Consider the following 18,757-nt stretch of genomic DNA (forward strand, 5'->3'; position numbering starts at 1 on the left):
ACACACTGCAAAAACACACAACACAACCAAATACAGAAACACACTGCAAAAACACACAACACAACCAAATACAGAAGCACACTGCAAATACTCACAACACAACCAAATACAGAAACACACTGCAAAAACACAAAACGCAACCAAATACAGAAACACACTGCAAATACTCACGACACAACCAAATACAGAAACACACTGCAAATACAGAAACACACTGCAAAAACACACAACACAACCAAATACAGAAAAACACTGCAAATACTCACAACAAAACTAAATACAGAAACACACTGCAAATACAGAAACACACTGCAAAAACACACAACACAACCAAATACAGAAAAACACTGCAAATACTCACAACACAACTAAATATAGAAACACACTGCAAATACTCACAACACAACCAAATACAGAAACGCACTGCAAATACTCACAACACAACTAAATACAGAAACCCGCTGCAAAAACACACAACACCACTAAATACAGAAACCCGCTGCTAAAACACACAACTAAATACATAAATACATTACTTTTTATTTTTTTTTTTTTTAATTTTTACTAGATTTCATTACTTCTATTATTAGTCATTCAAAGTCATTCAAAGCTTAATCTCATGGCCCTAACAGAGACCTGGATCAAACCAGAGGACTCCTGCAGCACCTGCAGCACTCTCCAATAATTTCTCATTTTCCCACTCCCCCCGTTTGACTGGAAGAGGTGGAGGTACTGGTCTGCTCATCTCTAATGATTGGAAATTTAATCCTTTACCATCTTTTGGTATCAACAGCTCCTTTGAATCTCATTCAGTTACTGTTACCTACCCTTTTAAAATACATTTTTTAGTTGTCTATCGACCCCCAGGACCACTGGGTAACTTTTTGAATGAATTAGATTTGTTGCTCTCAACCTTTTCTGAGGATGGTACTCCCCTAGTTATGCTTGGAGATTTCAACATTCATCTAGATAAACCTCTGTTTGCCGATTTCCACACTCTGCTTGCCTCTTTTGATCTCAACCGAGTGTCAACTACTGCTACTCACAAATCAGGCAACAACCTGGACCTTATTTATACACAAAACTGCTCTACTAATCAAGTTCTGGTTACTCCACTGCACACGTCGGATCACTTCCTCCTCACTCTTAACCTCAACATGATCCCTGACACATCACTTACCCCTCCACATGTAATCTTTTGAAGTAACCTACGCACACTTTCACCCTCCCGGCTATCTGCAATGGTTTCATCTTCACTTCCTTCCCCTAAACTGTTAGCATCTTAGGACGCGAACAGTGCTACTGATACTTTCTGCTCCACTTTTACATCTTGTTTAGACACTGTTTGCCCCTTATCTTCCAGGCCAGCCCGTAACACCCCTTCTGCCCCTTGGTTATCTGATGTTCTACGCGAACACCGTTCTAAGCTTAGAGCTTCTGAAAGGGTGTGGCGCAAGTCCAAAAATACTACGGACCTTATTGTGTATCAGTCACTCCTATCTTCTTTCTCTGCTAATGTCTCCTCTGCTAAAATGACATACTACCATAACAAAATTAACAATTCATCTAACTCTCGCATGCTTTTTAAAACATTTTCCTCACTTCTTTGTCCTCCTCCTCCCCCTCCTGCTTCATCTCTAATAGCTGACGACTTTGCAACGTTTTCATTAATAAAATTAAACACATTAGTGCACAATTTTCCACACCACAATCAGTCAAGCTCATTTCACCAGCAAACTTAGACTCATTTACATCCTTCTCTTCAATCTCTGAGGCAGAAGTCTCAAAACTCATCATTTCTAATCACCCTACAACTTGCCTGCTTGATCCTATTCCATCTCATCTCCTTCAAGCCATTTCTCCTGCAGTTGTACCTGCACTCACTCACATCATCAACACTTCCCTCCACACTGGTGTTTTTCCCTTATCATTTAGACAGGCACGTATAACTCCACTACTTAAGAAACCCAACCTCAACCCATCTCTTTTAGAGAACTACAGACCAGTTTCCCTTCTTCCTTTTATTGCAAAAACACTTGAACGAGCTGTGTTCAAACATGTCTCTACATTTCTCACACACAACAATCTCATTGACAACAACCAATCTGTCTTCAGAAGTGGACATTCAACTGAGACGGCCTTGCTCTCAGTTGCTGAAGCTCTAAGACTGGCAAGAGCAGAATCCAAATCTTCAGTACTTATCCTGCTTGATCTATCCGCTGCTTTTGACACGGTTAACCACCAGATCCTCCTATCAACCCTACTGGCAAATGGCATCTCAGGAACCACACTTCATTGGTTTGAGTCTTACTTATCAGATAGGTCCTTCAAAGTATCTTGGAGAGGTGAGGTGTCCAAGTCTCAACATCTATCTACTGGGGTGCCTCAGGGCTCAGTTCTTGGACCACTTCTCTTCTCTGTCTACATGGCATCATTAGGTTCTGTCATTCAGAAACATGGCTTTTCATACCACTGCTATGCTGATGACACTCAACTCTACCTCTCGTTCCATCCTGATGATCCGACGGTAGCTATTCACATCTCAGCTTGTCTAACAGACATTTCTTCCTGGATGATGGACCATCACCTTCAACTCAACCTTGCCAAGACAGAACTGCTTGTGATTCCAGCAAACCCATCGTTCCATCACAATTTCACCATCAAGTTAGGCACATCAACCATAACTCCTTCAAAAACAGCTAGAAGCCTTGGAGTTATGATTGATAATCAGCTGACTTTCTCAGACCACATTGCTAAAACTGTCCGATCCTGCAGATTTGCTTTATTCAACATCAAGAAGATCAAGCCCTTTCTTTCGGATAATGCTGCACAACTCCTTGTTCAAGCTCTTGTTCTGTCCAGGCTGGACTATTGCAATGCCCTCTTGGCAGGTCTTCCAGCCAATTCTATCAAACCTTTACAATTAATTCAGAACGCGGCAGCAAGATTAATTTTTAATGAGCCAAAAAGAATACACGTCACACCTCTGTTTATCAATTTGCACTAGCTTCCAATAGCTGCTCGCATAAAATTCAAGACTTTGATGTTTGCCTACAAAACTACCACTGGCTCTGCACCCATTTACCTAAATTCATTACTTCAGACTTATGTGCCCTCTAGAAGCTTGCGTTCTGCAAGTGAACGTCGCTTGATTGTGCCATCCCAAAGAAGCACAAAGTCACTTTTACAGACTTTTAAGTTAAATGTTCCCTTCTGGTGGAATGAACTCCCAAACTCAATCCGAGCAGCTGAGTCCTTAGCCATCTTCAAGAATCGGCTTAAAACACATCTCTTCCATCTTTATTTGACCCTCTAACTTTAACACACACTATTCTAATTCTATTCTTAAAAATATCTAACTACCTTTCTAATCTTTTTATATTGTATTTTCTTTTCATTCATTATGCAATTGTATATGTATGTGTGTGTGTGTGTATGTGCAAAGACCTCTAACTAGCTTGCTCTATTCTTTTTTTATTTTTATTTTTTATTCTATCTGTTTTCTTTTTATTTATTATATTATTTAAAATCCCATGCTATGTGTACTGTGTTAACCTAACTGAGATTTTGTTATAGCACTTATATATCATTGCTCTTTTTGTTGTTTTTGATTGCTTCCACTGTCTTCATCTGTAAGTCGCTTTGGATAAAAGCGTCTGCTAAATGAATAAATGTAAATACAGAAACCCGCTGCAAAAACACACAACACAACTAAATACAGAAACCCGCTGCAAAAACACACAACACAACTAAATACAGAAACACGCTGCAAAAACTCACAACGAATACATCATGTTTCTGTATTTAGTTGTGTTGTGTGTTTCTGTATTTGGTTGTGTTTTGAGTATTTGCAGCGCATGTGTTGACAAACCAATGAAGATGTTTTCTTAATTTTGCTGTTGTTTTTTTTTCATTTGCATGTTTTTTTTTTCGTTTGCAGTGTGTTGAGCTCTCTCGGCCACCAAATTGACTCAACCAAATTGACACATTTTTTGTTTTCATATTAAAAATGTTTTCTTGCTCAGTTATATCTATACACATGTTGAAATAGGGAAGGCATGATCTTTACTGTTTTTTTTATGACTGATTGAACAACTTCCATAAAATTGATGAACCATTGGGAATGATGTCAATCAGTCAACAACAGTGATAAAATGGTGACTATAGGTCATTGAAAAAAGAATCATTCATATGTATTTTATTTTATTTTTTTAAATAATGAAGTAGAAAACACACTGATTATAGCTTCTATAGAAGTGTCTGCTTCTATAGAAAAACACAAAAGCTCTATATAAATTAATAATGGTTTTGCTACTCTTCATAATTCATAAGGTCTTTGGGAAACTTCACAAAGTCCTTAATGTGGATGATTAATTGTAGCCTTGAATTAAATGTAAAAGAATGTGATAATGTTTTTACAAATTATTTACATTGAAATAGTAATGTTTGAACAATGTGTTTTGATTAATTCTTATTAAATTATAACTATTTCATCTTGATATCTTGTGCTAGCTAAACAAGCTTTTTCTTAACCATTTAGCTCTATGCTAAACTAGTAGGTTAAACTGTTACTTACTAACTGAATGCTAACTTCAAAGAATGAGAACAGTTTTTAACCTTTTTCACATAATGTGATATTGAAGTCCTTTTAAGGCATTTTTTGGGGCTGGTTTATCATCAATCAGGTGAAAAATGCAAGTCATTCACATTTATCTAGCAAACAAGCCATGATTTGAAGTGCTGTTCATGTCCATATAATGTGAAAAGATTTAAATAAACCCTTACATCAAATAAAAGCATTATTATTAGTTCTTCAATGCATTTGAGTGCACATTAACTCAAGACTGGTTAAACATTATGTAATGGAGCAGTGTTGCCTTACAAAATAGTTGGCAAAATGTTGTCTATATTTCTGTTGAACAAATTCAGTACATTAAGGTTAAGCTGCAGGAACCTGCACACTTTTGTCTGTTTGCCCTCTCTCTGATTCTGTTTGACTAGCTTAAATCATTTTGAAGAAATAACCATATTGCAGATTAGATTACGGCTGTTTATTTAGCTCCTCATTTGTTTGTTTGATCAAAGGGCAAAATTATTGTATTATTCAGATGTTTAATGAGTTTAGCTGTTCTGTCAGAACCTCTGTAGAACCCTACAAGATAGTTTGAGACATCACGTCTCTCCGAACGTCTCTTTTTGCATGCATAAGTGGCGTCAGCAAGCTCTGTCTGTCTCTATAGCAACTTATCAATTAATAATTACTCAGCCCACCGTTGCTTGCCGTGTTCTGGAAAATGAACAAGTGCAAAAAAAAGAGAAATTTCAGATAAGCAAACAAGGTGCTCTTTGGGGGTCTAGAGCCATCTCATCCTCACTGCTCTGTGGAGACAATTGAAAGGCTAAATGAATAATGAATGGATTTCCAAATGCTCCTCTTTAGGTGCCACGCTCGTGTGTGCTTTGGTCTTCTCTGTTTATAACAAGCAGAGCGCTAGATAAAAGCCATGTTTGTCTCATTCAGTACAAAAAGCCTTGCATCCTGTTAGCAGATTGTGTGAAGCCATTTTGTTAGAGCATGATTATTGGATCAGACTTCAGCATTTGTGTAGTGATCACTGATTTGAACTAATTTATGATTTGTTACACATAGCTGATGTACAAATAAACTATTCCGTTAAATATCAATGAATATAATTTTGAATATTTGCAGTAAGTGTTTTTCTAAGCTTCTTAAACAGTGTTGTCAAACTTGCATACTAATGTTTTGTGCGTTTGTACAGAGTGTGATATTTCTTTTCTAAGTGACAAGACTTTTACAGCACCTGCTGTAGGATAAAATGCAAGGAAAAAGTGTTTCTTACACTGAATCTCATATTGAAATCCCAAATGGTGTCACAAGGACTACTAACTAAATAGCAAAATTTAAAATCGTCTAGGCAACTTTTGTAAAAATAAATAAATCCATTTTCCATGAAAGATTAAAAATCTAGTTTATTATGCTATTTACTGTATGTTTGATTCAACTGTATAATGCTTTTCTTAATCTTTATGTCTGCATAATCCTACACTGCACCTGGGATCTTATAAAAGACAGAGACGGTGTAGCTAATTAGACCTGTTTCACTTGGTGGTGTTGTGGAGTGGTCCACGGTCTGTAAAGATATGGAGATCAGGCTCTTAATACACTGAAGAAGCTGTGCAAGGTTATGGAAGGTTATCTGTATACTCATTGTTCAGTTTGTCTACACTACCATTCAAAAGAGTTTTGGAAATAACGTCTCTTGTTCTCACCCAGGATGCATTTACTTGATCAAAAATACAGTAAAACAGTAACATTGTAAAATATTGTTACAGTTTGTTATATATTAAAATGTTATTTATTCCTGTGATCAAAGCTTTATTTTCATCAGTGTCACATGATCCTTCAGAAATCATTCTAATATGCTGTGAAACACTTCTTATCAATGTTGAAAACAGTTGTGCTTTTGTAAAATTATAAATGTATAAAATTATATACAGTCACTTTTGATTAATTTCTAAAAATGAAATTCTTCCTTGAAACTAGTAGCAATTTGTTTTGTAATGTACTAAAAAATATGAAAAAGTAAACATGAACAACAGTTACAATCACTGCTAGCAACAAAAAATAAATAAATAAAAAATAAATAAATAAAAAATTTCTCTATTGAAGAATCTTTCTGTTGTGTTTGTGACCTTCAGTGAGATCAGCCGACTGGACCTGGGCCTTATTGTAGAGGTGTGGAACAAAGGTCTCATCTGGGACACCATGTTAGGAACAGCCTGGATCCCACTCAAAACCATCTGCCATTCAGAGGAGGTCAGGAAGTCCTGCACATCTCCCAAAATCTTTCATCATTGCCTGATAAAATATATTTTTTTAAAGTTTCATTTCAACTTGGTCATCAAGTATCAAGCTGTTCTAAAGATCCCTCTCTGTCATATGTTTATGCTGTAATGAATATCCTTTCTTCTGAACAGGAGGGCCCTGGCGAATGGATATTTCTGGACTCTGAAGTTCTGATGAAGGCAGATGAGATTTATGGGACTAAAAACCCAACACCACATCAAGTCTTACTGGACACTCGCTTTGAACTGCCCTTCGGTGAGATTGAGCACTCTTAGCACTCTTTGGTTTTACTGAGTGTCTGCACTGGTTTCTATAGCAATGACGTTGCTTTGCTATGCCTGTGCTAAAAACAAAAATAACATCAATACAGTTTGTACAATTGGCAGTAAAGATATTTATAATGTTACAGTAGATTTCCGTTTCAAATGAATTCTGTTGTTTTGAACATTCTGCTCACTAAAGAATCCTAAAAAAAACACAACAGTCTGGCTTATGCAATGCTTATGTTTTGCAATGCACAACATTGATGATAAAAAAAAAAGATAATTTAGCAGCAACTCAGTTAAATTAGAATGATTTCTGAAGGATCATGTGGCACTGAAGACTGAAGCAACACATTGCTGATCTGTTGTTTGGATATGCAGCTTCTTGAGATCAATCCCATCTGCCTCTCTGGTGCTTTTGGTTTCCATTGATTTGTTGAATGTTATCAGGGTTGAGTAAATCTCCTTCAAGCAGCTGCTTGCTTTTTAATAAAACAGTTTTCAGACTGTCTCTGCAAAACTGCTTTATTCAGCATGTACTGTTATAATAATGAAAAGTGGGTAATTTTTCAAATTAAATAAGTAAAAACAAACAAACTTTTTAGAAATGAATGGCACAGTTTCCTGAGAAAATTGCCTTTTCTCTGTAACCTAGAGTTACTAGGATCTATGTTGCAGAGACATAAAAGGAGATTTGAGCTGGTTTAATTATCCCTTTGATTTGCTTCTCTTAACAAAAATAATGACATTTGCCAGCTGTGTATCCATTGTAAGTGGAGCTATGGGCTGTAAATAAAGACAACCTGCACACGCTGCAGGTTGTTGGGATGTGAAAGGTTGAACCTTCGTAAGTGGCACATTTGGCCTGGATACCTGCCATTGATCCCATTCATAAGCCAGACTGTTTTATCCCAGCACTTTGAAGCTTCTCTCCTCATGTGCAGTGTCCCATGTGCCTTCAAAGGATGCTGCACACAGTACTTTAATTTACTAGAAATTCCTGAGTGAAAATTGTTTTAAAGAAACGGCAAGCTGCGATGAAATTTAAATGGAATTTTTAAGTAGAAAGACTAAATAATTTTCAATAATTTAGATTATTTACAACAGTAAATTTTGTTGTTACTTCAAAAAAAAAAGTACTTTTTTAATCGTACAGCTGTCATGGCAATGACTATAAAATGTGAAAGGGTCCAGATTTAATCAAACTTCATATGAATGTGCTTTAGATCAAATAAGATTCAATCCATTTCATAATCTGGTTTCAAATTACCTATGAATGTGCTTTGGTTTGAAAACATGTTGTTTTGCTTTGCAGACTAAACAATTAAAAGGATTTCAGTTGTATATTTAAAAAGTGTTTTTTCCTACCTGTATAGATTTTTGTTCAACTATGTTTGTGCATAGTGGATTTTTATCAATGCACAGGTAAGGCAAACATGGTTTGTTTGCCAAATAACAAGTATTTTCGGTTTGAACTAAACTACCTCAAAGTACTGCGAGAAATAGAGCTTAAGTCTGACAGCACAACATCCCTTTGTTCCTATACTTGCTTTTAAAGTGTAGTGTCATGTAGCGCTCTGTTTTTTAACTGGCAGACTATTTTTGAGGTCCCTCGGCTAAGTAGCTCATTATACATTTAAAAGGTCTGAATACATAATCAAAAAGTCTTGGCACATGTAAATGGTCTGCATGAGGTTTATGTCTTGGACTGCAACACTCATGACCGTCTGCCACTTGTGCAGAAATCCCAGAGGATGAGGCTCGATACTGGACCGGCAAACTGGAACGCATCAATACTATGGGCATTCATGATGAGGTAAGACCTGTGTATGTGCAGCTAAACAACAGCTTGCCTTTCAATATTTCAGTGCATGGGGACTTAGATACCAAACACTGTACCAGTCCACTCTTGACTGTCATTGCATATAATTATATTAGAAGAGGTTGCATGACAATTTTCTGAATGCATTTACATTGCGTTTGGCTACAGCTGCCATTGTAATTTGCATCTAAAAAGGAAGTGTGGACCGTATTTACCAGAATCACAATATTGCTTTATTAAGCATTGCTCAGCATTATATCATTTTCTGTGGAGTAATATGAGCAAAACTATAAACACTAGAATCATTTGAGAATATTTTTTTGTCTATTGTTTATTTTGTCTTAAAAGTTGATTTCTATGATTTTAAATTAATATCGGTTTCATATCAAGAACATAACTGAGTTTGTATAATTGTAACACTAGTTTAACACTAACTAATTATCGTTCTGCTTTTTGTAAAAAAAAAAAAGACAAATAAATATTATAGTTAATATTATAAAATTTTATTTAAATAATATATTTTAAGATATTTTAGTAAAAAAACAAATATATATATATTATTTATTTATTTATTTATTTATTTATTTATTTTTTTCAGGCAACTTTAAGATATATACTACATTGATTTTCTTCTTAAAATGCACATCATTCCCGACAGCTAAAAGAATTAGTACCATATACTGTAGGTATCAATTATTCAGTAATATTAATTTTAAGTTTGTAATATAATAGTATTACTTGAATCTAATTTGCAATGGGTTAATATAATTTTTATCTCAACCACCATTATAATCATACCCTTTGTTAGACAATAAATTCATAATTATTCTTTTTTTTCTCATCAAGGCTATTCAGTTATTTTTGACACTTATAAATTCTTATATTAAATGATGGTAGGTTTGTTGTAGACTCTGAGTTATAAATTTACTGTAGGTCAGTCAAGGTTTTAATGTTTTTTTCTTTTCTTTTTTTCCTGTTTCCCTCTTTGTTGTTTAATAATTAATATCACAGCTTTGGTATGCGATCAGCATGTGTGTGTTCTGAGCATTTATATTTGCTGTGCATTTTTAAGTGATGACAGTTTAATGCAATACACTTATGGATAGTTGTCTAGGACCTAGTATTATAATCATCATTCAGATTTTTGGTAAATGTTTAAAGAGTGTATAAGAAATGTGTCTAAACTTTGGCTAGACCCTTACTAATTCAATGTAAATGGTCCTGTGACGTGACAAATGGATGTGTTTACAACACACACACACACACACGTATGTATGTGGATATTTGTATATATATATATATATATATATATATATATATATATATATATATATATATATATATGTATGTATGTATGTATGTATGTATGTGTGTATATATATATATATATATATATATATATATATATATATATATATATATATATATGTGTGTGTATATAATATATACAGTACAGACCAAAAGTTTGGAAACATTACTATTTTTAATGTTTTTGAAAGATGTTTCTTCTGCTCATCAAGCCTGTATTTATTTGATCAAAAATACAGAAAAAAATGTAATATTGTGATATATAATTAAAATAATTGTTTTTAAATTTATTATACTTTAAATTATCATTTATTTCTGTGATGCAAAGCTGAATTTTTAGGATCATTATCACATGATCCTTTAGAAATCATTCTAATATGATGATTCATTATCAAAGTTGGAAACAGTTCTGCTGCTTAATATTTTTTCAGAACGTGATACTTTTTTAGGATACTTTGATGAATAAAAAGTAAAAAAAATAAAAAATAAAAAGAAACTATGTTTTTAAAATATAAATATTTTGTAATAACAATATACACTACTGGTCAGTAATTTGGGGTCAGTAATTTCAAAAATCAATAATTTTATTCAGCAAGGATGTGTTAAATTGCTAAAAAGTGATGGTAAAGAAAATATATTATTATAATATATATTAGATTTTTTTTTTTTGAATAAATGCAGTTCTTTTTAACCTTTTATTCATCAAATATATTAGACAGCAGAACTGTTTCCAACACTCATAATAAATCAGAATATTAGAATGATTTCTAAATGATCATGTGATAGACTGGATGTTACATGTGACACTGAAGGCTGGAGTAATGATGCTGAATATTATTTAAATATATTTTTTTAAAGTATATTCGAAAACTATTATTTTAAGTTGTAATAATACTTCACAATATTACTGTTTTTTCTGTATTTTTGATCAAATAAATGCAGGCTTGATGAGCAGAAGAAACTTCTTTCAAAAACATTAAAAATAGTAATGTTTCCAAACTTTTGGTCTGTACTGTATATATATATATATATATATATATATATATATATATATATGTACTGTACCAAAAGTGTAACATATTATACCACAAATATTTCATATCAGCTGTCATGTACAGCAGTCACACCAGTTTATCCATGTCCAATAATTTCACAAAATCAAGCCTAATGAAGGTCCTCAAATTAACCAGTTCCATGATATACATCATATTGTATGTGTTTGAAGTGAGTTTTGCTGTGGATTTGCATGCTATTTAAGGGTTAATTTATTTATTGGAATCTGCATGTTCAGGAACTGAGGTTGTGAACAGTAATTCATTATTAACAATACTTTTTTGTGACCCTTAACCCTCCTCTCTTCATCTCCTTCTGTTAGTTTCCCTTACAGGAGGAAGTAGAGGGACACCCTCTGCCCTGTGCTGCCTCTCAATGCTGTGAGTGACAACATCTCACATTAGATGGAGCCTCAGCATCATACCTGATGCTTCACTCTCCACTCCTTTAACTTTACATGCTGCTTTTTGTCACCTTTGAGTAGCATAAATGTTAACATGCAATCTGTACACAGCGTATATGATCAAAGAGATTTGGCCTTTACATTTTTCAAGTAATCTTTCATTTACATTAGCATATTACATATATATAAACCAAGACAGATTGGCATTTTATGTATTTCTCACCTGTAAAGTTTTCCTGTCTAGCTTTGGATGATCTAGACAGTGCGGTGGATGATAGAGACAGCGACTACAGGAGTGAGACGAGCAGTAGTTTACCTCCATGCTATCACACTACAGTCCAGCCCAATTCCTCACTTCATCAGTATCCCATGGGGCCACGCTTTCGGCAGGCAATGGATTCCTGTGCTGACTCTTTGCACAGCTTTGAATTTGACTATAGGGATCATCATGCAAGCAGGTACAATCAGTTCCTATAACTACGGTGTACATCCATACAGTATTATACGTCTTTGCGTACAGCTACACCAGTTTTACAACTGTAAGCACATAATATAATGGTTTTTGGATGGTAATTTCCATAACTCAGCTGTGCAATAGCAGTTTATATGTATGGTTGCAGATCATCCTTGTTTGTTATGCTGAACTTTAAACTTGCAATTTGTGGATGGATTTCTATTCTTTTAGACTTGTGAAGTGTGTAAGAGAAAGAAACTGAAATATGTTATTCTGAGATTGTGGTTAATCAGAGACTCTTGTGTGTTCCAGTACAGAGCTAATCCAGATAACTCTTTTGCATCAGATCCATTTTAAAAATACAAAGATTGTATTTCTTGTGATTTATTAAGTTACAGATAAAATGACATTTGTGTGTAATTTATGTATTTTCTTACCAGCTGTATGCATAATAATAATAATAATTATTATTATTTTTATTATTATTATCATTATTATGCAAGTAATAAAATCTATTTATTAGTGAGGTGAAAGGCATTTAATGGTGCGATAAGGACTGTCATTTCCACCTCATATTTCTGGTAATTCACTTACATTATTTAGTTTCATCTCTAACTTTAGTGCATCACTATTATCATGTGCTTGCTTGTTTTTTTCTCCTATGTTGAAAAACATTTTTTCTCTTTCTTTCCCCTTCCTTTTTATCCTCGTCCATCCTTTTTAATCTCTGCTAGAATTCCTTATCAAAGGGGTAGAGATAGGATTGTCCCAGTAGATTCAGGCATGGGTGTGGAGGATTGGGAGGTTAAATACAAACTACAGGGTAAAAGTACCCTGGGTTGAGGTCCTTGATGGAGAAGAAAGGGCATGGATTGAGGAAAGGCTTGCCATGACCCTGTAGTTAACCATTTTTCAAAGTGCAAAAGCAGAATCGGTTGGAGATGAGCAAGCTGTCACCTTTAAGGAAGCAAAAGATAAACCAATAGATGCCAAAGAAAGAAAATCAAGTGGTGCTTCTGACCATGGAGTGGCAGGGATGAAGAAAGTCATGAGTTCATTATTTAGCTCTTTAACAGATAAAGTTGTATCAAACTCAAAACAAGTGAGCTCTAAGTCTGATGAACAATCAGAGACACCAAGGAATGTACCTGTTGGTTCTGGTATATTAAAATAGTTTTCCTTCATGCCAAAGTCTGTGAGTCCAACAACAGTAGCTGTTGTATCGCCTACCCAAGACCCTCAGAGGAAGTTTTCAATGCCATATATTTTACCTTTCCAGCCATCTGATGCCAACTTGCAAGGGATGCACCAGTCAATTCAGCCAATCAGAAAGGAGCCTAACAAATACACTGTTGTCACAGTTCACAACGAGACACCGTCCTCTGTGAATTTCATTTTGGCAAAGGGGAACATTTTCACTGGAGAAAGTGATGTGAATGGAACAGACAAAAGTTATTCTCAAAAGAACTTTGATGCGGGGAAAATGTAAGGAATCATAAAGAACCTGACGTAACTGCTAAGGGGAACACAGAAACAAACATGTTTTCTAGTATCTTTAAGATGGCATCAACTGAAGAAATGCAGCCTGTTACTCCACATACCCAAAGGCCTTATATTCAGAACTCTCCGCTTCCTTTAAGGTCAAATCAGAATGTACATAGGATGCAACATCAGAATCCATCTTCTGCTAAAGAACAAATACAATTTAGACACCAACATCCAGATTCAAATGAAGTCCCTCCTGTTACGGAGCAAAAAGCATCTCAGCATGAACATCAAGGCCTGTTCTCAGGTTTGTTTAAATCAGCTTCTTCTGATACTGTACATCAGGTACATCTACTAATCAACCACAACAAGGAGGCTTGCTCTCAGGGTTCCTGAAATTTGCTTCTACAGGTGATATGACCACAGGTGCTCAAGATTTCAGATACTCAGACAAGGATTCTCCCAGGAACAACAAAAATCATCAAATGCTATTTCCAGTCAAGATACTGTACAGCATAATGCTGAGGGACAGAGTTGCAATCTTCTTCAGCAGTCCAGAGTCCAAAATCAGCAATCAGACCAACATCAAAAAGGTATAATAGATGGCCCTAGACAAAGTATATCCCATCAAGAACCTTCTCAACAACATGGTTTTCTGTCTGGCCTTTTCAAGTTTGCCTCCTCTGATGTTTCTGTATCTCAATCAACAAAACAAATACAGGCATCTAATCAGTCCACTCAGTTCTTATCAAAAACAATTGTGATGGGACAAAGCCATCCATCTAAAAATAATTCATTTACACCAAAACCCAGTCAGGCGGTTTCTTCTCTGCCTTTCTTAAAACAACCTCCATTGAGTCACAGGAACTGAAAACACCATGTCACGAGCTGAGCTGTGACGTGCTCACAAAGCCAGCAGCCAGCCGAACGCCGCCGCTAACCTTCACTGTCATTGCCGTTTTGCTGATCTATTATGGGTGCACTATTTACAATATCGTTTACTACAGTTTGCCATAAATACCAGCTAGCATGCAATGTTGTTTAAGGTGCAGGGAAAGGCCTACCGGCATTTTTAAATGGCAAATGGTTGTGCTTGATTCCATGCATATATTACACAAACTATACATTGACATTTTGTCGCCCATCTGTATTAACATCTTTTGGTATCAAGTAATGAAAATATCCACACTGGCTGTCAAACCTTTCTTTTTATTTAGTAAAAGCTTTGTTATTATAACAATGCACACATTTAACCCACCACCGTCCTGATCTCCGGTTCAACTTCCTGGTTTCGCCAATATTATAAAGCTGCAGACTCGGAGCCTGCTGCATCTACAGTCCCGCATCCAGAGTCCCGTTCCCGCATTCTCAGACCCCTCGTTTTTCGAGACAGCGCCTCCTGCTGTTCGGAAGATCGTATAACACCCTTATCCAAATGCCATTGAAAACATCAGAATGCAATATTACGGTCTCTTTTTATTTAAAGTTATCCAAATAAATATTTGCGTTTCCTGCTTAATGCATGTGCCAAAAAAATCATTGTGTTCTCAAACTAACTAATTACCCAGTATTTATTTTTTGAGCGTGGGTGTAATTGAAAGGAAATTACTGATGCAACCGATACAAATACAAATTTAACTATCATCTGAAAAATATTATGTGACATTACATTGCTACAATGTTTTAGTTTGTTTTTGTACAATGTTCAAAATTCCATTTTTTTTCTTTCAGCTCAACATATAATGGTCTAATTAACATTATACCATGCTAACATTACAAAACCTGTTTTTTGATATTTTGAATGTGAAGCAAAACTCAAATAATAGACAAAACACCAATAATGAACAATTCTGTACTTTATTTAACGATCACCTTAATCACTGTCATCTTGCTGTAAACAGGACAAAGCAAAGAAAAAGGGAAGTAAGAATTGTGTTAGTGACTTTATTTTCTTCTTCAATTGCAATTAAAAAAAACTCCTCATTTATAAGTTGCTTTGGATAAAAGCGTCTGCTAAATGAATAAATGTAAAATGTAATGTAAATGCATAAGGTAAAATAATTACTTTCTGGGAGGCAAATGTTGCTTCTTTTCTCATTCTTTTTGCAATCACCCGGTCAAATTCCTCAACTTCACTAAAATAAAAGATGAATGCCATTGTCAAAAATATTGTGTAATAATAATATTTTTTTTGCATATGCAAATTACAAGCATACCTAGGGTGATAAGTAGGGCCACGAAGGAACACCTCCTCAGCCTCCTGCCAGGATAATGCCTGCAGCTCACATAGGCCATGAATGATGGCCTGTCCATATAAATAAATACATTAATTAATTAATGTATAAAACATTTCAACTTATGGCAATATTAGAAACAATCCAATTGACAAACATGTGCGGGCCTACCTCAGGAAAAAGAAAACTACAAATGAACTCCACTTCATTTGTGAAGTTCAGTTGAGTTTTACAATTGTGTAGCAGAGCTTTGAGGTGTTCAAAAAGAATGGCACACTGCTGCTCACTGCCCATGAAGATTGGCACACGTGGCTTTAGGGGGAACCACTTTGATGGTTTCCCATTGAGAACATCATGCGGGGCCAACAAAAAGTGTTGTTTTATATATACACAAGCCATCAATGAATAATTGGCATAACCATTAAAAATATAGCTAAAGAGCATATTGGATAATCAATTGACAATGTTGTAGTTCACAATGATCACAGCCCTGGGTGAGTCATTTAGGAATGCTAATCTTTAAATGGTGAAAAATGAGCATTTCAGTACCACTAAATGCTGCTCTGTTCCCTTTGAAGACACAATGCAGTCCACCAGTGCTTCTTCAGTTCTTGTCCGATCTTGGACTGCTTGGACGTGCTGTGGGACATCTTGTGTGGTGCTTCTGCTTCTTTTTAGCCTATACAGAGGTTGAGTTTTTGCCTCCAATAAGCATTTTGCCTCGTCTGTCCAGAAGGCAAACCTGCGCCCATAGCTTGCAAACAATAATAAATAAATTATAGGAATAATAATAAAAATAAAATAAAATAAATTGTCGCTTAAGAGAGTTATTAAGGGTGTTTAGTTACTCATGCTAAATAAAATGTTGTATTGAAAAAATATTCAAAATAAATTAATTTAAATAAATTTAACTCATATATGGGACCTCTGAATAATATTTTACCAAAATGTACAATACTTTTTGACATACCCGTCAATTTGAAATCGTTCCATTAGCACCAAGGCACCACCATTTTCTAATCATGGGCATGTCAACCTGAAAGAAATGCCCAGTTAAAGGTCATACTGTTTTCTACTTTTACCAAATAAACTTAAAGTAAATAAAATAAACATAAATTTCCTTTTTTTAACTTACCTCTTGGAAATCGAACTCGATGTCACAGACCATTGAGAGGGTGTACTGAAATACAGGAGACAAGCTGTTGTTAACACTGTTCACTAGACCTTACTTATAAACAAACGAAAGACCCTACCATCAGCACAAAAACACCACAGTCATTCCCTCTTGTCGGACGTGGCAAAGCCTATGATTGAGAAAATGAGAAAGTCAGTTTAGAAATGAATAATAGATAAAAGGTACGGATGCAAAATAATAATTTGTGCAGTAGAATTATCACCGAAAAATCCTTTCCAGTCATTTCTGTCCAGATCCCTGGATCAATTTGGATGGCAATTTGTCTGTAGACAAAAAAACATGAATATGACTGATCAAATTTAAATGACAGCTCATCTGTAACCTGAGAACAGTGTCAGACACACCATGCAAAACAGGCTAAATGAACGTAGCCAAAACATGCAAGAAATGGCTAGGAGAACATGGCCAAAAATTAGAGTTAAGGCAATAGAACATGGCCTTTAAACTTTGAACAAAGCTAATTGTATAGTAGAACAAAAGCTAGAAATGGCTAAAGGAACATAGCCAAAATTAGAGCCTGAAACTGCAGGTCTAAATTCATAGGTGGACCTAAAAATTGCTCTGTATTCCACATCTCCAAAGCCGGATTCGTGCTCTGCATACTGAGAGTCTAAAAAGACTATCTCCCTTCGAAGTGGCCTCATAATCTATAATGTGTTAAGGTGTAACAAGATTTATTTCTAAAGTTCTTGGAAGAAGCATTGATGATAAGTTTAGTTTTAGAAACACAACAATTACGCTGTAATCAACATATCTATGAGACACTCAATATCTAGTAAGAAATAATTCCTTACACAGACAATGTAGTGGTCAGGGCCATTAGCTTTTGTCCATGCTGGAAAGACTATCAAGTCTTTCATATCTGCATCCTCCTAAAATTGATTTCAGAAATTATGAAATTTTTTAAATAAGAATTTATGCCTTTTTATAGTTTTTACCTCGCACTCACTATATACACTCACCGGTAATGCTGTAACAATGTGTGGGGTTTCCTTCCAAGTAGGAACAACATAAAAGTGCTCTATGCATATATCTTTGCCCTATGGAAAAAGAAAGCAAGCAAAAATGTAGGTTAATTCAGACACATGTATACTCTTTGAGAGTTTACATTGTAATATTTTATATACATACAATATTCCGAGCCATTTCAATAATAAGCTGCATGCAGGCGTTTCCAATCTGCAATAAATAATTAAATTAGTCACTCATTAGTGAATGTTTAAATACAAATATAGCTTTCCAAATGCAGACTGCTTACGTGTGAATCCATATCCCTCAGCAAACCCAAGCTCCAAAACTCCTCTCTAATGAGACACAATTTCCCCTCCACAAATATTAAATAGACTGTTTATATGTTGGTGTATCGATGAGCTATAAAGCAGTTTGATTAAAAAAGAAATCATTGAATAAAATTGACGATACTCACCGTGTTTCAGTTCTTCAGGTGTTTATCCATGTGTTTATCCGATCCAATTTGATAGGTGGCGCTGTCTCGAAAAACGAGGGGTCTGAGAATGCGGGACTCTGGGTGCGGGACTGTAGATGCAGCAGGCTCCGAGTCTGCAGCTTCATACTACTCGGTTTCGCGTGAGGAAGCCGAGGGGATGTACCACTGGGTTGAAATAGAGGGGTTTCGCGGATGATGGGCGGGATAAACCATTATTGCAGGGGT

General features: G+C 35.3%; 1 protein-coding gene across 2 annotated transcripts in view; it reads left to right on the plus strand.

Moving 5' to 3' along the window:
• Positions 1–18,757, plus strand: part of LOC132132500 (protein unc-13 homolog B-like) — a 76,126-nt gene that overhangs the window by 17,590 nt on the left and 39,779 nt on the right. The window contains exons 4-8 of one of the 2 annotated variants that reach the window (XM_059544897.1): positions 6,721–6,838; positions 7,000–7,123; positions 8,874–8,947; positions 11,637–11,694; positions 11,962–12,175. In XM_059544897.1, coding sequence (XP_059400880.1) covers positions 6,721–6,838; positions 7,000–7,123; positions 8,874–8,947; positions 11,637–11,694; positions 11,962–12,175 — 588 coding nt within the window. The remainder of the gene's footprint in view (positions 1–6,720; positions 6,839–6,999; positions 7,124–8,873; positions 8,948–11,636; positions 11,695–11,961; positions 12,176–18,757) is intronic. The other variant, XM_059544898.1, reaches the window with a different exon arrangement.

Source organism: Carassius carassius, chromosome 49 (assembly GCF_963082965.1).
Source record: "Carassius carassius chromosome 49, fCarCar2.1, whole genome shotgun sequence".
In the NCBI taxonomy this organism is placed as follows: Eukaryota; Metazoa; Chordata; class Actinopteri; order Cypriniformes; family Cyprinidae; genus Carassius; species Carassius carassius.